The 22667-nt window shown below is 39.5% G+C and overlaps 1 protein-coding gene and 1 pseudogene across 1 annotated transcript; one reads left to right on the top strand and one right to left on the bottom strand.

Moving 5' to 3' along the window:
* Nucleotides 1-7288: 7288 nt before the first annotated feature.
* LOC121810627 lies at nucleotides 7289-14940 on the bottom strand (annotated as a pseudogene).
* Nucleotides 14941-18991: 4051 nt separating this feature from the next.
* LOC121810628 (B3 domain-containing protein REM1-like) lies at nucleotides 18992-19925 on the top strand. The gene is made up of 3 exons (XM_042211385.1): nucleotides 18992-19057; nucleotides 19148-19412; nucleotides 19492-19925. Exons 1-3 carry the CDS (start codon nucleotides 18992-18994, stop codon nucleotides 19923-19925), a joined length of 765 nt encoding a protein of 254 aa, XP_042067319.1.
* The last annotated feature ends 2742 nt before the right edge of the window (nucleotides 19926-22667 follow it).

The raw sequence follows: 22667 nt of genomic DNA on the forward strand, positions 1-22667 counted from the left end.
TATTTTTTCATCCTCTCATCTCGGGCTTCACTTGTACCCAGCATGTGATTCACTATGACTTGTGAATCACAATGGATTTTGAGAGATTTGACAAATAGACTTTGCGCTAAGTGAAGTCCGGCAAGGAGGGCTTCGTATTCGGCTTCGTTATTAGTAGTTGGGAATAAGAACCGAAGTGAATAAGTTACCTCGTGTCCGTCGGGAGCGATAAGTAGAATACCAGCTCCACTTCCCGTTTTATTCGAAGCTCCATCTACGAATCCACTCTAGCAATCCGGCGGCTCTACTTCGGATTCCAGGGGCTGTGCTAGTTCGGTATTGGCAGAATTTTTCTGTTCGGCAATGACAGGGATTACTTGATCGAACTTTGCCTCTGTAAGAAAATCTGCCAAGGCTTGTCCCTTGATGGCTTTCCGAGGTAGGTATTCGATTGAGTGTTCTCCCAACTCTATGGCCCATTTGGCGATTCTGCCTGATGCTTCTGGCTTGGTCAAAACTTGCCGAAGTGGCAGATCGGTTAAGACGCATACCTTGTGAGCATAGAAGTATGGCCGCAGTCTCCTTGCTGCATTTACTAACGCCAGAGCAATTTTTTCCAGAGGTTGATACCTTGTTTCTGGACCTCTTAATGCTCGGCTTGTAAAGTAGATGGGAAGCTGCTTTAGGCCTTCTTCTCGTACAAGCACCGCGCTAATGGTTTGATCTGATGCCGCTAAGTATAAGAATATCACTTCGGCATCGGTTGGAGCAGAGAGAATTGGAAGCTTGGCTAAATAACTTTTGAGCTCGTCAAAAGCCTTTTTCTGCTCGGCTCCCCACTCAAACTTTGGTGCCTTTTTCAACACTTTGAAGAACGGCAGTTGCTTTTCGGCTGCTTGGGAAAGGAATCTATTCAGTGCGGCTAGACATCCAGTTAGCCTTTGCACATCATGTATGGACTTCGGCATCGCCATGTTCTGAACAACTTGAACTTTTGAGGGATTTGCCTTGAGTCCGTCCTTTGAAACCCAACAACCCAGAAACTTTCCCGAATCTACCAAAAAGGTACATTTTTGGGGATTGAGTTTGAGGTTGGCTTTTTTGAGCACGTCGAGGGTGGATTTGAGGTTGTCTTCGTACTCCGAAGTGCTTCTGCTTTTGACGACTATGTCGTCAACATACACTTCAACCTCTTTTCCTATCAAATGCCGAAAAAGCTTATCTACCATCCTTTGATATGTGGCTCCGGCATTCTTTAAACCGAATGGCATCTTTTTATAAGCAAAGATGCCGAAGTCAGTAATGAAAGCCGTTTTTGAAGCATCATTCTCATCTATTAAAACTTGGTGGTAGCCTTTGTATAAATCAAGAAAACAGAAAATTTCGAAGCCGATCAAAGCTTCTACTTTTTTATCTATGTTCGGAAGGGGATAGCAATCTTTAGGACAGTGCTTGTTTAGATCGGTAAAATCTATGCACATCCGCCATCCTCCTTCTTTTTTCTTGATCATCACAGGATTGGCCACCCAAGAAGGATATTTCACCTCGAATAATACATCCGCTTTCAATAATTGGCGGACTTCGTCATGGATGACTTGATTTCTTTCTGCCGCAAAGAGTCTTTGCTTCTGTTTTATAGGCCGGACTGAAGGATCAATATTTAACCGATGAGTGATTACCTCAGGGGGCACTCCGGTCATGTCCAACGGAGACCATGCAAAGACATCTTTGTACTCCTTGAGGAGCTGGATGGTCTTTTCCCGGAGTAGAGGCGTTCCCGCGAAACCGATCTTGACCGTTCTGGATGGATCATCTTCGTATAACTGAACGGTCATTGAGTTCGACTCTGGTGTGACTTCGGTCATTTCGCTTGCCTCTGACTCCGGCTGCTGTGATTGCTATGCTTGATGATGCCGATCTGATTGCTCGGCACTTTTAAGCGCAATCTGCAGACACTCTTTTGCTCTCTTTTGATCACCTCGGATGACCGCTATCCCACCTTTAGTGGGAATCTTGATGGTGAGGTGATAAGTAGAGCAAACGGCCCGAACTGCGTTGAGCCAGTCTCTTCCCAAGATGATGTTGTACGGGGACCGAGCTTTTACCACAAAGAACTCGATCATCGTACTGGAGCTTGTAGGCGCTTTTCCCACCGTGATCGGAAGGCTGATAATACCTTCAGGGCGGGTGTCCTCCTGGGCGAAACTTTTCAGAGGAAGTGGAGCCGGACTGAGCCGAGCTGGATCCACTTCTAGTTTATCGAAACATTCTTTAAAAAGAATGCTGACTGACGCTCCGGTATCCACAAACACTCTGTGGATCAGTTTGTTTGCCACTCCGGCTTGGATGACAATAGCGTCTTGATGAGGAGAGATGGCCGGGACGGGATCTGCATCTGAAAATGTAATCACTTCGTCCTGCTTCAGCCTTTTATGCGTTGGCTCCTCTCGATTGAAGCCTCTGCGCTCTGACTTCAGGGACGATTTAGTCTTCCCGGCAGGGAGAGCATCAATAGTCAGGATTACTCCATCATATTGCAGCTCGTCATCGTCTTCGGGGTCCTGTTGCTTTTTCAGATCCTGAAGAGCGCAGTTTGCACCTCTCTGCTTTTTGTTCTTTTTCGGCTGCTTGCTTTGGTATTTTTTTTAACGTCCCTGCTTTCACAAGAGCATCAATACCTGCAGCCAAATGTCGGCACTCCTCGGTATCGTGACCGTGGTCTTGATGGAAGGAGCAATATTGATCCTGAGGTCGACGCGCGGCCGATTTCGTCATCCGCTTTGGTTTTTCGAACATATCGGAATGCAGTTCGAAAATTTCCGCTCTCGACTTGTTCAATGGTACGAACTGAGCGGGCGGCTTCTCGGGATTGAGACGTGGCCCCAATCGGTCTTGCACCGGAGTCCTTTGAATCCTTTCAAAAGGAGTTCGGCGAGGATGTCCCTGATCGCCAAAAGGAGTTCGGCGAGGATGTCCCTGATCGCTATGATCGGGCTTCCTCCTGTCTCCTCGGGATGAGCTGTCTAAAGACCGTTTGCGACGGTCTGCCTCATCGGCACGGGAGAACTGGTCCGCAATGTCCCACATCTCTTGAGCTGTTTGCGGACTGCATTCCACGAGCTTTCTGTAGAGAGCTCCGGGCAGGATTCCATTTTGGAATGCCGAAATGACAAGTAGATCATTGAGATCATCTACTTGTAGGCATTCCTTGTGGAATCTCGTCATAAAGTCGCTGATCTTTTCGTCGCGACTTTGACGTATAGAAAGCAGCTGAGCCGAAGTGATTCGGGCTTCCGCTTTCTGAAAGAACCTCCTGTGGAAAGCATCCATTAGATCTCGGTAAGATCTAATGCTGCCTTGGGGGAGGCTATCGAACCACCTTCTTGCGTTCCCGATAAGCAGCTCGGGAAACAGCTTGCACATATGGACCTCATTGAGACCTTGGTTCGCCATGTTATACTGATAGCGTCCCAGGAAGTCATGAGGATTCACTAACCCGTCATAAGTCATCGACGGAGTTCGGTAGTTCTGTGGCAAGGGAGTTCGGGTGATATCGTCCGAGAACGGAGTCTTCAATGCTCCGTACATGGCGAACCCGACATCTCTTCGGTATGGAGGAGATGGAGTTCTCCTGTGATTCCGGTACCGAGGAGGAACAGGAACATGTCGGGGTTGAGGATTCTTCTTCCTGGAAGACACGGCACTACTGCGGTAGTGACTTTCATGTCTGGATGAGGAGGGAGAATCCACCGTTTTCGTCTCCGGCTTTTGGCCCTTTTGCAGGAAAATTAAGAACTCTTCCTGCTTCTCGGCCAAAAACAACTTGACAGCCTCGTTCAAATCGGGCTGCTGGGAAGACTCGGGGCGATGAGTCTTTGAGCGGCTTGTTCCTTCTCCGTGAGAACTGGAAGTAGATTTCTCCCGAGGCTGTTTTCCAGACCTGCGGGCTGGACTAGCTTCCTCAGGGTTATCACGAACGGTATTATGGGTGTTATGTGATCTGGTATGCATTTTTTTTTTTTTTTGGGGTGGAAAAAGGGTCAAAAATTCGCTTTATCACAAATTTGGTTCTCTGTTTCCCACAGACGGCTCCAGTGATGGGTGGACGAATTTTTGATGGTAGTGAATGCGGGTAAAAAATATAGATCACGACACAGGGAATTACGTGGTTCGATTTACTGAGGTAAATCTACGTCCACGGGAAGAAAGGAGGGCAAGATTGTATTGCTTGATCTGGTTTTCAGCTTACAAATACAGACTTGCTATATGATATTTGATGTCTAGAGCGCTCTCCCTCTAGTCTATCTGATCTAAGTTCTATTTATACATTGAACTAAGATCGTGGCTTGCATCACCACTAACTAGGTCGTGGCTTACATCACCACTAACTAGGTCGTGGCTTACATCACCACTAACTAGGTCGTGGCTTACATCACCACTAATTAGGTCGTGGCTTACATCATCAGTAATTAAGTCGTGGATGTCGTGGAGGTCATGAGATCCTGCATGGGTCCACTATCTCTTTGTTTGGTCCGCTATGAGATCCTGCATGAGTTGACACCACTATCTCCCAGTTCGGTCGAATAATGAGACCGAACTGCTGAACTATTGCCGAGCAGCTTTTGCCAATCTGAGAGTAGAGCTTGATTGGTCGGCTTTTACCGAGCTGTAGGCTGGGGCCGAACTCTTTGGTAATGCCGAACTGATACTCTTCCTTGGGCTTTGGGCTGATGGGCCGTCACTGCTATTGGGCTTGTTTAGTACGTACCCCATCAGTTTGTTTTGACTAGTTTGCTGAGTTTTGAAGAGAAAGACTATAACTTGTGAATTCCAATTAGTCTATAAAGGACCTGAGTCTCCGTATTCGAAAGAGTTTCACATGTATATTTTTCACATATCAATCAGAGTTCGAAAGAGTTTCACAAGTATATTTTTGACATATCAGTCAGAGTTCTGTGGAGAAATTAAGTTATAATCATTTTACAAAAGCTTCTCAAACCAGTCAGAGTTGATGAAATTTTCACAGATATGCATGCCTTTTAAAGCTATCCTATCATATAAACATGCCTGCATAATCTGTTTATTGATCTAGCTTCTGCTTAGGGCCTATTATTGTAATTCATAATATTTTCTCATCTAGTTTTCCACCATCATCTGGTAGTTCTAGAATCAATCAAGTAAAACAAGACAAAGATCCAAAAAAGATTGAAGTAGACGGAATTCTCCACGAGGGATAACTTACATTATGTCGAACATGTTTTTTCTTATGAGTGATTCGGTTTATTTTTCTCTGTAAGTAGCTAAACAGTTCAAATTCTATGGTTTTAATGTAATTGACATTGAATATTTTTCTAGTTATTTATCCTTATCTAAACCTTTGTTACTTTAATAATTGTGTGCTACTATTATTCTTTAGATTATTTGGCTAATATATAATTGGATGTTTCAATGTGCTTTTAGACAACTGGTGAGATGAGCCTAACGTTTTAACATATAAACATTAACATCAAGTCAACAATATTCAAGGATGTTTGAGATTAAGTATGGGACAATATATATTTTAGGAGCTGTTAGGAGTTATAACCTCGTGATTTGGAATTGGATCAGCTTTTTAATCACAATCTAGTGATAATCGTGATCGTCATAGTATAACCCGAGTCAAATTGGATGTTGAATTCATAATTGAATTACTATACATTTAATGAAATGAAAATCCTAGAATTTCTTCTTTGGCTAATTAAACCTGGTTTATGCATTGCTATGTCCATAGTTTTTATTTATCTTTGTTCATTAGCTATAAAAACTAACCAAATTTATGTGATCTAGATTGTATTTGATATTTATGTTGCAGTTCTTGTTAGGATATATACTAAAAAACATGTTTTACAGTTTACACTTTTTTTTATTATAAATCCTAATTTTCAAGCCTTTATGAAAAGCAATTTATTTAACACATATTTTATTACTCTCTCCGCCCATAAGAATAGTCTTCCTTTTTTATTTTGGGATGTCCCACAAAATTAATTACCTTCTACTTTAGCAGGTTTTTTCTCTCTTATAAGATAAGTCTCATTTTCCACTAACAAAACTCTAATCACTTTTTCTTTCTATCTCTCATACTTTACCAATTTTGCATAAAACCCGTGACGCCCCCAATGTCCCAATTTTTATGGGACGAAGAGAGTATTTATTATTATTTATTTATTAAATTCATATAAAATAATACTCCATATGTCTCATCTCAAGTGATTGACTGCTTTTCGGCACGTGTTTGGGGAAAATGATAATAAATAGTTAAAGTTGAAAGAAAGAGAATAATGTAGATACAACTCTCTTCTATATTATTTTTTCTCTTACTTTACTTTCTCTACACTTTAACTATTTATTATCGTATTCGCAAAACAACGGCCAAAAGAAATCAATCACTTGAGCTGGGACAGAGGGAGTATAATGGAACAAACGATTCTTCTTCTAAATTGCATACTGGTCGGTAGAGTCATGATTGCAGAAGATATTTCAGTCGGTAGTAATCGATATTCTCGACCCGTAACATGTGGACAATCTATTGCAAACGGTTGCTAGTGTTGATTTGAAGTCACTTCCTATCCTAGATGACTGATGACATTGAAGTATGATATAACATTGAATGAATCATGTTGGAATAAGTTCCTCTTGTTGGTTAAACCAAGTACGGGGTCTCATTGATTATTTAACGAGTAGACTTGACTTGTAGCTATAGTACTCCCTCTGTCCCTTATTATCTGTCCCACTTTTTTCATTTTGGGATGTGCCAAAATATATGTTTCATTTTACTTTACTACTTTTTGTAAACGACCCCACATTCCATTAATTCAATTCACTCACATTTTATCTCACATGACACTAATTCAATTCACTCACTTTTTATTACTCCATCCGTCCCATAAAAATATGCACTCTTTCTTTTTTAGTCCGTCCCACAAAAATATGCACTTTCTAATTTGGGAATCCCTCTTCTCTCTAATGAGGTGAGACTCATTCTCCACTATCAAATTTCTTTAATCTTTGTATTGTACAAAAATTACAATTGTAAACCTTGAGATTACTAAAGAATGAACTTACCCTTTCAATTATTATTATTCAGCTAAAAAAAAAGTAAAATCTGATTGTTTGTCTATAGAAATTTACAAGAAAGAGAATGAAGCAAATCAAGCACATACATTGGAAAATCCAATTCCACCACCACTCTAAATGTGTGTGAAAATCCAATTCCACATTCCCCTCCAATATTCAAGCATATATTTGGCAGGTCACAAGCTTTTTTCATGTTTCAACGGAGCTTGCTCAACCCAGAGGGCAATGCACTCTCGCCCAATCTAGGCACGAAACCTTCCCTCTCGAGCGAAACTTGCAACGAAGACACGATCCTCATAAACGCTACATACAAAAAGGACGAGCTGCAAAACGCATAGCCAAACACAGATAGCGCCCTAACGACGCCATCTGAATACCACGGATAGGCCATGTCAATAAGAGCACCTAAGAACCCGAGCCACGGCACCAGAACAGGCAGCATTGGGAGCAAGAAAGCATTGACCGCGACAATCGAGAGTGAAATGGATCCAAGAAAGTAGAGGCTCCATCCTATCACTGGATGAATCGTGCAGGGAATGAAGAGAATTGGGACTAAATAGGCAGCAAGAATCGACCATAAGGCGATACCCAGTTTGTATCAAGAAGACACTCTTCTCTTCGCTACGGCAGAAAAGCTTCGATATATTAGGCCGGGCTAGGCGCGCCACAGCCATTATCTCCAAGTAGAATACTACCTGGATCAACACAATAGGCATCTCTGCACCGTATCTGTGGTTGACAAATAATGTAACCATGAATAAGATTGATTATTTTAAAGATTATATAACCCATAAATCTTATTTGATAAGAGTAACTAGTGTGTATGATATATTTATGACACCATAATATTTTGTTTACAAAAAAAGACACTACTTTTTTCCATATAACTTCAATATATGCTACCAAATGATGGACTGCATATTATGGATAAATAAAAAGGACATTTCAGTCTCTGTCCCACCATAAGCGATTCATATTCTTTTATGGGATGTCCGACCTAAAATGAGTTATTTCCATACTAGCAAAAAACAACACATTTACTCTCTCTCTTACTTTATTCCCTCTTCATTCTACTTAACTCTTCAAACATTTTCTTTAATCCCGTATTCAAAAGAATGCCTCATTTATGACGGGTAGAGGGAGTACTGTCTTTATCTATCCAAAACTATCACACAAAGTAAATAGTGAGAAAAGAAGGCAATGGAAACGAAGAAAAACTAACCCTATAGTTTGAAGGCGCTTCCTATGCCAATCGATGCCCAACGGGAGGACTGGCCACGACCACCAGTACCACGGCTTCAACCACGAAGCTCCCGGGAAGGTGATGACGCTGTTTGGACCATACGGTACATTCCACCAGAGTTTGAGATCTAAATTAAGCCAAAGAAATCATTATCTCAAAAAAAGCAAGGTGAGCAAGTAGTGCACGAATATATTCAATTGCCCCAAATCAAGAAAAATGAAACATAAATAACTATAGCAAAATGTAAGAAGAGAACTAAAACCATTATATTATAAGTTTAATAAGCTATTCTTATTTTAACCAATTGATTTTAGGATGAAATCTATCAATTACAGTACTGAAGCATCCATTTGGAATCCGAGTGGAAGGCGGTAGGTCCCATCCAGCTTGGTTCCATTTGGAGGAGAAAGAAAGAGAGGTGAATTGAGCAGTTCTGGGAAATAGCTTGTGAGAAATCCTTGATCCGCGACATCAGGATTACTTCTCCCGATGTCTAACTCGTGGATCATGTCGTTGAAAACGGCCATCGACGGCTGCAAAACGAAAAGGCCAGTGTGGAAAATGCAGGGATTGATGAAGACGGCACAGAACTGGCCACATTGGAAGAGTTCGTCGGCTTTGTGGAGGAAGAGGTTGTCGGCATCGAGCATCACAACCCGATCGTATTGTAGGAGCTTCCATGCGTATAGTTTGTTCAGTGTTAGTTTGAATCTCCAATCGAATTCGGATTGCTCGCTGTATGGATTCTTGATGTTCTCAACACTCACCACCTTAGCCCCATCTTCTTCTTGTCTGCGCGTAAAAAATGATGTGTTGTTCGATTGCCATAACTCATTCTCATATGAAAGAAAACAAATTTGAAGATTATATGTCTTGCACTACTAGATCAAGGATACTTCTCAAATTCAATACTACCAAGTACTCTCTCTGTCCCAATAAATATGCAACATTTGGTTTTCGACACGAGATTTTATGTAGTGTTGTTTTATGAGTTAATGAAGAGAGAGTAAAATAAGAGAGAAGAAAAAGTATAGATAGTGTTGTTTCTATTTAAGGAAACGTTTCATTTTTATTGGGACAACTCAAAAAGGAAAACGTTTTATTTTCGTATGACATATCGTCAGATGGGGTCTCCAATCAGAATCGGAGAAAGAGAGAAAAATAATAATTTATGCAATTATGATTTGTACGTGTCATTATTTTCGGACAACTGAACTTTATTCAACTGAGGCCATTTAAGGATTCTACAACTTGATATTTGCAACCCATATCACAATCATGAATTTAAACAATGACTATATAAATTGATAGTTTTAAATAATTTAAATATATCAAAGAACTAAAATCTATTCATAATAACTTACTAATGCCGTGTGATTTACATTAAGTAGGAGCGTTATAAGTATATTAACAATTGAATTAACACGCAACTGTCCAACTACGCAGTTCTCCAAAAATCATCAAATTGAATAAATTTAAATAAACTCAGTTGCATTCAGATTATCTTAAAAGATAGGTATGACAATCATATAGTGACATGCAATAAAGATTTTAATAAATGCCTTAGACATAATAAGGTGAATTCACATAGGAAAATGCCGTCTACGTATGCACAAATGATATATGTATAAGCTCTTCATTCATATTTATAAAAGATAACAATCCTATATAATTAGGGATGTCAATGTAACCCGAACCCGCAGGCCGGCCCGAATAACCCGATAAAAATACAGGGTTAGGGTTGTAATTTTGCAGCCCGAATTTAAAATCGGGTCATTCGGGCTGACCCGTTCGGGTTGTCGGGTTAGGCGGGCTGACCCGTTCGGGTTACGGGTCGGCCCGTCGGGTTGAAGGCTTCTGCACAACGAGCAGTTTTTGTAACGGTCATAACTTTCTCTACAAAGCTCCGATTGAGGCGTGCAATATATCCACGGGAAGCTCTTTCGAAGACGAAGAGAATGATATGTATTAGAGGTTTATCAGACTTCAAAATCGCGAGAAACATTGACTCAAACAAGGCTGCTGCACATCCACATATTTTGTGTACATTTTCTAATCCAATTTCTATCATTTCTCAACAAAGATATAAACATACCAAAGTATAGAAATATAATCAAAATCATCCAAGACAACCCTCTAAAACCATGCAAAATCCAAATACGTCAACCGACTATATAAGATCACGAAAAAAATCACTATGTGGTTCATGGATTCATAAATACTCGTATATAAAAGTTTTTTTTAGTATATTTCCAATATAATAGTGCAAAGTGTTTTAACCCGAATAGCCCGTACCCGAATGGCCCGACAACCCGAACGGGTTGACCCGAACCCGAACGGGTTGGCCCGATTGACATCCCTACCTATATATAAATATCTTTGGATTTTTTTTATTAGTGGACTAAGAATATTTATCGGCATACTCAGAGACTATTCACATGATGATTTATAGTTATTTCAATAACTAAACATCATGCAAGGATTTAAGGCTGCTCATATCCAGTAGTAGGAATCAAACTTTAGACCAAAAGAATTGAAGAATACAATGCATTCAGATATCCATGATTTTAAGGCTGAGGCCAGGCTAGCATCTTTAATGAGTCTATATGTTTTCACATATTTCCTTATTAATAATAAGTGGGGCATCACTCTTTTTCTACATTAGGGTGTCCACTATAAGGCGGACACCCAAATAGCCCCGCCCCAGTTTTGTTCATAGCTCCAACCTCAAATTTTTATTTTCGCCGCTATGATGGCCACCAATAGCCCCAAAATTTTTATTTTAATGTTTCAAGCAATTATGAATAAAATTATCGGACTATACGTAATTAGAGGAAAACGACTATACGTGAAGAAATTAAAATCAAAGTACAAATTTTCGTCGTATTAAAGTACATGAAAAATTATACAACGAAAATTTAATTTAGTGCAAATCACAAAGGTGTTCACACTGCGCCGCCACCTCCCCTACGTGCCGACACTTCTTCAATCAAATCGGCCTGGAGTGTGGTATGTGATGTGGTCCTGCGCATATCAGCGAAACGTTGGATCAAATATTCATTGCTTCGTGGTACGCCCATCTGGATCGGCGCGGAGGCAACACCGAGACATCCTGAATCTCTGGCGGAATATCTCGGGTGGATAACGGAGGTTATCCACAAGTAATCAGCCATTAGACGCTGGTGCGCCCCGACGTGGTCTCGTGCGATGGTCCGCCGATGATTAATCACACGAGGGATCGCAGCCTCCGCCTCCTCCGCCAAGCGCGCCGCATCCTCCTGGGTGGCCTGGTGTTGCACCTGTTGAATCAGAGCATTCCACGTGTCTCTCCACAAATTGTCCATTTCTGACCAAAATTCTAGTGAGAGAAAATTTTGAGTGATGAAGAGTTGGAATGGTGTGAAAATAAAGAATGGAATGGGGTGTATTTATAGGTGAATTAAATTGAATTAAAAAAAATTCACCGCCTACCGCCGTGCCGGGCACCACTCCACTATAGGAGCCCCGCCTATCCGCCGCGTCCGCCCCGGTGTTGCCGCATGCCCGTCTGCCGCCTACCGCGCCCACACTCCTCGTCCGCCCCGGTGTCGCCGCATGCCCCGCCTATCCGCCGCGGCTATACCATAGTGGACACACTCTTATTACATTCATTCCTTTTCTAGTGTTATTCATTAAAATATTCCAATGAAAGAAAATGGTAACTAATAAATATCATACACTATTAAATTACTAAGAATGCATATATATTCTTGAAATAAAATATTTCCTTACAACGGATTCTTTTGGGAAGATAATAAGATATTCGAACATAATATATGAATCAGATATATCAAGGGTGAAAAAAATTGAGGACTATTGCCGTGAATAATTAATTAATTATATTCAGGAAGCTATAATTTCGTAGTGAATTAATAATAGTTCTATAGATATAACTTTTCGAGTGATGTGGTCAACATTGAATTCAAATTATATACGACTTTTTTACATTTTACTATATCGATAGGAGTAGTTGGTTGGGGATTTCCTTGTCTACAACAATAGCTAAGATATTCATAATTACTATTGAATTTTAGCTTATGTCTGCGCCTGAATCATCTTATATTTTTTTTATATTATCAATAAAAAATATATTCATTTATATAAATATTGAAAAACATAAAATAAAAACAAAAATATCCAACCTAGTCAGAATTGGGAAAACCACCCTTTTCTCGACAATCCACTTTGGAATAATTGCCTCAATCTATTCCTTCGTTTTATTCACTTTTCTATTTATATGTTCATGTAATAGCAAGTTGCATATATGTGCCCCTTCTTTAAATAGTCAACTCCTTATAAATAAATCAATTAATATGCAACACGTAAAAGCTATCTATCATAGTTTGTCACAATCATTATAAAAGCATAAAAATCGCATTCTTCATAATGTTTTAAACACAAAAAAAAAATCCTTGATCTAATTAAGTACTATATGGATTTTGTAAGCGACCTATATATAACGATGATATATCCTTGTAAATATAAAATCCCTAGAAAATTGAGAGATGAATGGCAGAATAATTCCTAATTAAGTTGGTCGACCGACCTTGAATTCAAATATTAGCTGACTGCACTACCAAACATAATTTAAATATACAAAATAACACAAGTAAACAAAAAATATTTTTAAATAATAACGATGAGATCAGCAATATATTTAGAGATTTAAAAAATAAATCCGCAAAAACGGCAAGAAATCATCAAATAGAGTTACCATTTAAAAAATAAATTAGATACTAGTAATAAAGAACAAATTCAAGAAATAAAAAAAATGGGGGGAAGTGGACTTACAGAGATTGAACCCAGCGGGAAGGGACATCGAGAGATGCTATAACGACGAGATCCGTATTGTCTTTAAGGTGACGGAGCAATCTGAGCATGACACGTGTGGTGACGTAGAATTCGTAGTCCCTTGGCGTGCCCATATACATCATGGTAGCATACGCATTTCTGTGCACCCACACAACTTACTAAAATCACCAATCCTAATAAAATCAACCTCATTCTTTGTGGGGTGTGTGTGTGTGTGTGTTATTCTGCGTGAAAAGACAACGAGAAACACTGTATGTGTGTATATATGTGTGTTTGTGAGGGGGAAAGTGAGAGGAAACATGGTCTTTTAAAAGCGGAGGGGGGTCAAATCTAATTCTTGAATTATTCTTTCTTTCTATATTTTTTTTCTCAAAAAAAAAATTCATTATTTCTATTTTTTTTTCTCAAAAAAAAAAATCTTTCTTTCTATTTACTCCGTATTTGTTATCAAGGGCGTGTTTTTCCAAATTTAATTAATTTCCAATAGTTTTGAACTTATCGAAAATATGCTAATTCTAACCAAAGAAAATACAAGAGAATTTTAGTTGACTTAATTTTAAGGAGCAATAAATTGTATGCATTTACTCTCATGGAAATTTACTTGCACGTCTATATATCGTTTTATTAATGCATTTTATTTCATTAAATTTACTTATATATTTTTGGTATACAAGTTTCTTGTATGGTATTTTGCTTGATTAGGTTATTTTATAATTTTTTTATTTTACTAGGTTCTTATACTAATGCATCTTGACTTAAAAAATTTTATACTTTTATTTTTAATTTAGTTGGATTTTTATTAAATGAAATTTAAATTTTAATTAACCTTTTTTAATAACATTTATTTATTATTCTTTCCTATTATTTTGAAATTAATTCCGTTTCAATATTGACGCAAAAGATCATTTGAAAAATGAAAACTTTATTGATATTGTCTGTTATCAACTTCTAAATTTAACATTTTTTAATGATAATTCTTGAATAGATATTGCAACTAAATCAATCTTAAAATAAATAAATTTAACTAATACAAAAAAAGTTAATTAAATATGAATGGCAGTTAAATACTAACCAAAGAACCTTTCAAATCAAAATGCTTTAGTATAAGGACCAAATAAAAGAAAAAAATTGTATAATAATCAAATGAAATAAAATAAATTGGTACATGGACCTAATGAACCTTATATTTATAAAAGAATCCAATGAGAAAAGATATATTGGTATAAGGATTTCAAGATGTGTGTTTTCCGTACCTTAATTAATTATAAATATTTTGAGCCATAAATATGATTTAAATTTATTATAAAGATTTTGTGCCATAAATCTGATTTAAAATTGACTGATATGAATTTTTCAAAAAAATTGCTTGATATGAGTTTAATTATTGTTGCTGGTATCATACATGTCTGATGTACGACTTATTGTATTTTATTTTTAAATGTATATAATATCAATTATTATGTATTTAAAACCAAATTTATGTGTTTATAGTCTAAAAAACATTAGCTAGGTTCCTTTACTAAAACCTTTCACTTCCACCAATTATGATAAGAATTAATAAAAAAAACTTAACTTTCCAAAGTTTAAAACCTACATAAATTTATACTTTATACATCTATAAAATATTTTAGTCATAAATGTTGAAAAATATATCTGATTGTTTTCTATAATAATGAGAAATTAATATGCTTGCCGCACTAATAAAGTGGGAATATTAATAGCTAAATTTTAGTGATTGCACATTTGACTTCCATTTTCGATGAAAGTTGTCCATATTTACTTTAAGAACAACCTAACCCTTAAAATAACCCTATCCATCCCAAGATAAGCGAAGTACTTCTTTTAGACATGAGATTTAAGAAATTGATATTTAAAGAGGTAAAGTAGAGAGAGTAAGTATGAGAGAGAAAAAAAGTAAAAAAGTAAAAAAAGAATAAAGAAGGTGGTTAATAAAGTAAGAGATATGATTTTTTTGCTAAAAGGGAGATAACTCGAAAAAAGAAAAACTAATCAAAGTAAGAGTCCACCCCACCTCGGCACGTCAATAGTCACAACCCCCTTCACCAAACCGTCCTCTTTTGTCTCACCAAATCAGATACAATGAGTATGTGTACATGTAAGGGTGCGTTTGATTGCCCTGAGAGGGTGAGATGAGATAGGGCAGATGTATTGGGTTTTGCATGATATGGCTGATAGGCCTTATCTCATTCGGCCGTTTGATTGCCCTAAAAAAGTTCGTAAGATACGTTATCTTTTTTTTGATTTGTCATTTGAGAACTTATGATAACAGGCATATTTGCCTATTTTGTCCTCCAAAACCTTTTACATTTCCAATTTCTCCCTTGAACCCTAAATCATCCGTATATCGAATTCAATCAGGCGCCCAAAATGTATTTCCTGCGCCAGTCATTGTTATTCCTTCATTAAGCTGAAGATTTCAGTCACCCAAAACCTTCTGCGAAATCCCCTCTTCTCTACCCGAAGATTTCCAGACTTCAGGTGTGTATTCCTTTCAACATCATTTTATAGAATGTATGATATAAGCCGATTGGTTTGACTATATGAAATTAAGTTTCCCGTGGCCTAAATTCTGTATGATTTAGTCGGTATTGGTGTCGGTTTACCTCACGGATTCAATGACAGATTAAGCATAAATTTTACCGTGTAATACCTGCAGTTGTGTCGATCTTATTGGTATTGGTGTCGGCCTAAATTATTTTGCCTTGTTATACCTGCAGTTGTGTCGATTTGATTTAGGCGGTATTGGTGTCGTCCTAAATTATATTGCCTTGTAATACCTGCAGTTGTGTAGATTTGATTGGTATGGCCTCTCCGCTCAATGACGGTAGCGACAACAATGGTAGTCCAGATGGTAATAATGTATTTGTTTTATGTAGCTCTTACTATGCATACAATTAAATTAGAAAGTCAGTTGATTAGTGCATTCCCGCAATAGGTAGCAACGATTTGTATCCGAACAGGAACTCAAAAGCTGATAGGTCGAGACGCATATGGTCGGTTCGTGAGGAGGAGATCCTAATGGCAACACTGAAAGAGTTGGCAGCTAACGGATGGAAATCCGACAACGGGTTTCGCTCTAGGTACCTCGTTCGCGCGAGGAAGGCGATAAAGAGTGAATTTCCAAATACCGATATCATGCCACACCCCCACATATACTCGAAAATTACCACTTGGAAGAGGAATTATGGATCACTCAAGATGATGCTTAACCACAGCGGCATTGGCTTCAATTCGGATGGTACATACCGAATTGAATGCGATGATGAGCAGTGGGCTCTATTTTGCAAGGTATGTACTGTGAAATTGGATGTAATTTTTGTAAACGGTATTTTTCATGCGTGCATTCGATCTGGAACAGATTATATCCACTTGATAATGGACTCCATAACTTTTGATATGTGTGCTGTGATCGTTTGTATCCAGAAAGATCGACATGCCAAGTACATGAGGAACAAATCGTGGCCTCAATATGAAGACTGGAAGGAGGTTTTTGGTCAGGACCGTGCCGATGGTGAACGTGGTGTAGACGTTGCTGCTGCTGTGGGCACAATATACGGGAATACAAATGCAACTCTAGTCGATGATGTCATATCCCCCCACATGACCTTTGCAGAGCTATTTCCTGATGAGCCAATCCCGGACGGGATCCTTCCAGAGATGATCGATGACAGCCAATCTGTCACCGAGGGTGGAGTACCTGGATCTGCTGCTAGTGTTGATGTCGGGCCAGGAGCAGGGGCCGGGGTGTGTCCAGCACCCGCGGTGGGGGCTTGCTCTGGCTCTGCATCCGGGGCAGGCCTCAAGGTTACCAATAAGGTTGTCAAGAAGCGAAAAGTCGAAGACAAGATGGATGGCGTGCTAACTCTCATGGGACAGATTCACACCACACAAACGAGCGTTTGAAAGAAATTTCCAAGAGGATAGGCTACGAGTTCGATCTAAGCAACAAGAGGGCTGAGGTATATGAGCAATTGAAAGGTATTCCAGGCTTATCTCTTAAACTACAGTTCTATGTTTGTAAGAAGCTTGTTAAAGAAACCGAGCTTCTTGACCTGTTTCGGGGTTTGCCTGAAACTGCCCGTGCAGCGTTTGTGTTCGATCTCTTGGAAACCGACAACATGTTGTAAAGCTGCTCTGACCGACGTTATGGTTGCTGTTGTTTAGTATTTTGTGGTGTAGAAGTTGGTTGTTATCTTTTGCTAATAGTAATGTTGAACCTCTTGTGTATCTGGATTTCTATTCCTTTGGCAACAACCATTCAGCATCTGCTTTTGTATGGAACATGATTTTTACTCTACGATTCCTTGTGGCAAAACGGCTCTTTGATTTTCATATTTGTAATATTAGACTATAAATTTTGTTATGAACGCAAACATCCAAGTTCCACATAAACGCTAACCGGAGACATAAACGCAATATCGAACATAATCATCAAACATTCGACATCCGTTCAAGGATTGTCTTTATATTAGATTTTAATGACCCATTGAAATCTTACAACCATGCTCTGCATCGTGGGTGAAAACACAAACTTCGTATATCAAATGGCATTGAGGGTGCAATGTAACATCACTTCGGCAAATGCCGCCACGATGGTGCCGGCATCGGGGATGTGACTTCATCGGAGTCGGAGGGTGAATAAATTGGCTGAACCCGATTTGGTGCGTCTGGGACGTCGGAATCAGAAAGCACTATGACCTCCGCACTATTGTCTGAAATTGCTATTACCTCTTGAGGGAATTCTACCTTGACGTCGAATTGGCCAAAGAAGCTTGCAAGAAGGCTGAAATCTGGTTCGTCCCGATAAAAATATGCCGCGGCCGAAGCATCCCGCTGCCATGCAAGATTACGAAAGAAGATATAGTTACGGTTTCAATAAATTCGCTCAAGTTCAGAAATAATGTTACAATTATGTAGTAAGACCAACCTTGAATATAAAATTCCACGTCGAATCCGAGGCAACAACGATCCTGTGTTGAGGATTCCACTGGACACCGTTTGTCTTCACCAATTTTTTGAAACTTATGTACCTAGCCTTCAACAATTTAACACGACCTGCTATGTCGTCCGTTGTAAGATCCATTCCAAACGGATGCATAATCACATCACGGACATTGCGGAGTACATCTTCAGGCACATTGCCATCTTCCCATTCACGTCCGCGCCTCAACGTGATTAGCGTTGAAAGAAGCATGGCATCCATCTCTGGCGTCCTCTTACCCTTGTAGAAGAACACTGCTTGTGGAGGAATTATGAAGTTCATTGTGTATAGTGTTTTAGGCTTTTCAATGGATGATGATAATGTTGTAGAGGCTGGTTCTTATACGTTTTACACAACCATTATCAATACCATTTACATCCGACAAGTGTTTATGATTTATGGTTGAGCAATAAATAAATTATAGCTTGCCTAGCTTAGTTTGTAGAGAAGATATGGAGGCAGGTATGAAGATTTTAATGTGCCCCACTTGTAATAAATCTAGTATAAGCAAGTGTAATGCATATACTTCCAAAGCAACCGCCCCAAACTCATTCAATACCGTCTGCACCCTCTGCAAATGTACTAGCTATGGCGTGAGGGGTTTACCATTGCAGTCAATGCATGGATATAACCAAAAGCTACGGAGCCTTGTATTGTGTAAGAAGATGGCAGCTTTGGGGCAGTGTAGTGGCTAATCAAATCCAATAACAGTAAGCAGTCACATGCGCGGTTGAGGGGTGTTAAATACACTACTTCAATCTCGTCAAAAGCCATCCGAATATCAGCATACATTCCCTACATCCATGGATTACTTCAGACTTCCTTCGTTCATGAAGAAGATCTCTATAGAGCACTGCTTGACTGAGTTGGTATATTTTTCAAACTTATGTTCTGTTCAGAAATTTATGTCGTCGTTGGTTAGACCAAAAATTAAGTAGTTGTCTCTTATATCTGTGTAGCGCATTCCACCCAAATTTGTGGCTCTTCATGCAGCGCAACTACCTTTCGACTGTCGTCTCGTCATGCCTAGTGGACAGAGCTGGCAGGTGAGGCTGTTAAACATTGCGAGTGGTTGCCATTTTCACACTGGCTGGTCGGAGTTTCGGCTCGTTAACAACATTATTCACGATGACGTGCTTACATTCACTATGGTCGACGCGGGCATATTTCATGTGAAGCGGTATAACCCCAGGACGGGATGTCCTCGATTGAGTGATTTACAAGGTGCGTTTACGAAGATCTCGCTTAACCTATATTGTTGTCACTGACTTTACTTTGTTGTGATATATTAAAATATGAGAAGAAGACAAATACGGCGGCTCCGACCACAGTGATGCCCCGGACGTCAATACGTCGGACGACTATGTGCCATCAGACACGGAGGGGGGCGACTCATCGGAAGAGGACGATTATGCGCCGGATCCCGGGGTTTTGGATGATGGTTGCCCAACTTTCACTGTAACCATGGACAGGTCGAACATCTCTCGATCTTTGGAGATTCCGATGGCCTTTTGGCGCCGCCACATTCGGATGAATTCTCTGCAATACCCGGTTTACTTCAACGTGAACGGAGACTCTTGGTTCATCGTTATCGACCACAGTGACACAAACATTTGGGTGAAACGCGGTTGGAGACGATTCAAAGAGGCTAACAACATCGTGGTTGGTACTTGCTGCCACTTCAAACTCATTGATCGGAATGAGGTCCAGTTTTATGTGTGGTTTGATCGGGAATAAGTGTTGGGAATGATTTGGAACTGCAGTACGTATGTAGTAGAACTCTGTTTTGTGCAACGTGCGATTTAGCTTGTTGTAGGCGATTATATATCGCCAAGTTTTCTTGCTCAGGTAGTTATTATATTGGATGTTAGGTAGCTATTGTAGTTGATTATGTTTGTGATTGTTTTGCTTCAAATATCACATTCATAATAATGGATATTATGGTTGTTATAATGGTATATTTTGTGGACTACTACAAGCTGTAACCTGCTTCATAAAGGATAGTGCAATTCACAGTTCAATGCAAGACTCCAACGGGTAGTACTAATATTAAGCAACGCAACATAACGAGAATTTGATGACTTCCTTATGTGAAAAAATGTCCTTAGGAAAAAACAATACAAAATTGTCTGGAATACAAGCAACATAACGAGCAATTAATAGAAGAATGTATCTCTAATACAAACTGAAAAAATCAGCATGAATGAGGAACCATTTGCACAACGGGACGAGAAATCATCCATGATTTCTGTCGGCCCACATTTCACATGCAAGATCATCCCTTTTTTTATTCCATATTGTCGTTGGTTCCACGGAACTGATATTATCAGCACATAAAGGAGGTTCAATATCAATATCGTCATCTAAATCAGCCTCGTTTACCAACTCAGCCTCAACGGGATCAACCACCATTTGACTTCGTATGTAATTATGAAGCAGGAAGCATGCGATTATCAGCCCGGTTTGAACATCTACCGGATAAAAGCTTGCTGATCTGAGGATACCCCATCTCATTTTCAGCACCGCGAATGATCTTTCGATGACGTTCCTCGCCTTAGAATGCCTAAGGTTAAACAGCTCAGCCGGATTCTGGGGTGCTTGCCTTCCGACCCCCCATTCCTTAAGATGGTAACGGAATGATTTGTAGGGCGTCAAGAAACCTTCGGCGTTGGGATATCCATTGTCACAGAGGTAGTAGCATCCTGAAATTGAAAACCAACTTTAATCACTAAACAGGACACTTGAGCTTAACCAACTATGTAAAACTCACCTTTAGGAACTTTGAGACCTAAAGGCCTGCTGACAGCATCTCTTAAAATCCTCGAGTCAGCCGCTGAGCCCTCCCATCCCGGAAGGAGATAAATGAATCTTAGTTGGGGGTCACATACGGCCAATGTGTTGGTAGTGATGTGGCCTTTTCGATTACGGTACCGGGGAACATCAGCAATGGGCACGCGTACATTGATATAAGTACCATCTAAAGCCCCTAGACAACCCTGTTAGTAGAACACAATAAACAATCATGCATTATATCGAATATTTAGGGAAGCAGTACAATCTGTCTGTACCTTGAACCATTTCCACCTACGGTCAGAGCAAGCTTCATCTATTGGTGTTGGCTTCACCAAAAAAATACTATGCAGTGTGAGAATTCCACGGAGCACAATATGTATATATTTTGACACGGTCTAAGAAGAGCGCATGAAATTATGGCCAACTATGCGAGATTTCTTGTGATGTGCTAGCACACAAAGGAACATGGCTACTTGTTCCTCCACACTGACTAGTTTTTTATCTATTAAGCCTACCCGGTCCCGGAGAATGCGACATAGACGCCCAAAGGTGTTCCTATCCATTCGTAAATTGTCCACACATTCCCTATCTGTTACACGCACTAGTCTATCCAGCTGACATACATGAGCCGGGATAGCATCTAGAACCGCTGACTGACCTAGACGATCCCAACGTTTACGCTTGCGCTTTTGAGGGCGGAGTAATGAGATCAGAAAAGAAATGACCAGCAAGTTAATTTGATAGTTCCGTATAACCTCTTCAAGCAAAATCAACACGGCCGTCATGTCATTCTGTGGACATGAAACCTGAACAAGCATGCCATTACACAAAATGCAAACTTCGATTCCAATAAAACAATTTGTTTTCTATGTATATCACACAGCAATTCTGAGAATTGGAAAATAACATAGGCCGACATACATCAATATAAACCGGCAGATTAATCTGACCCTATGAGGGGTCTTTTAGACAATAAAACGAAATTCACACAATCGGGAACGACAGTATGAAGCTTATCGGAGCCGAAACCCCCGATACGCGAACACACCAAAGCTAGTGTGGTATCTTAATGGGGACCGGGTCGGTAGTTGTATCCCGGGTCCTTGTGCAACACTGTCAGGGCAATCACAGACTAGATACGCCCTAGATAGGAGGGCTTATCTGATGATATCAGGGCAATCAAGCACGCCCTAAGAGTAAATTGCTTATCAACTAAGCGGGACTTTGTAGAGATATTTAGTCACTGTGCATATCTAACTGATTCAAAATAATTAGTTTTGTTCCATGTTACATTCAAATAATTAAAGCCAAGGAATTCGATTTTACAAAAGCAATCAAAATAAAGTACTTTATTTCAACGTGCATTCATTTATGGTTGATTATTTTAGTATAATTGGATTAACTTGATTGATCAATATTATCATAATGAGACATCATATAAGTTTGGAAGTGCGAAGTGCACACTTGTTTGAATTCATTATGATTAGACGGGGTTCGGAGGCAGCGCCCCCAAGTTGCGGGGTCCAAGGGGCAGAGCTCCTTGAAATTTTTTTATCTCCATTAAAGTTGATGTGTAGAAAATTCATCTGGAAATATAATTTCTGATAGTCGAAAGACTGGTTTGCAATTTTTGAAACTCTTTAATAACTGTTAAATCAGTTAAGAAAAGGAAGAGACACAATGCTT

The sequence above is a fragment of the Salvia splendens genome, chromosome 7 (assembly GCF_004379255.2).
Source record: "Salvia splendens isolate huo1 chromosome 7, SspV2, whole genome shotgun sequence".
Classification (NCBI taxonomy): Eukaryota; Viridiplantae; Streptophyta; class Magnoliopsida; order Lamiales; family Lamiaceae; genus Salvia; species Salvia splendens.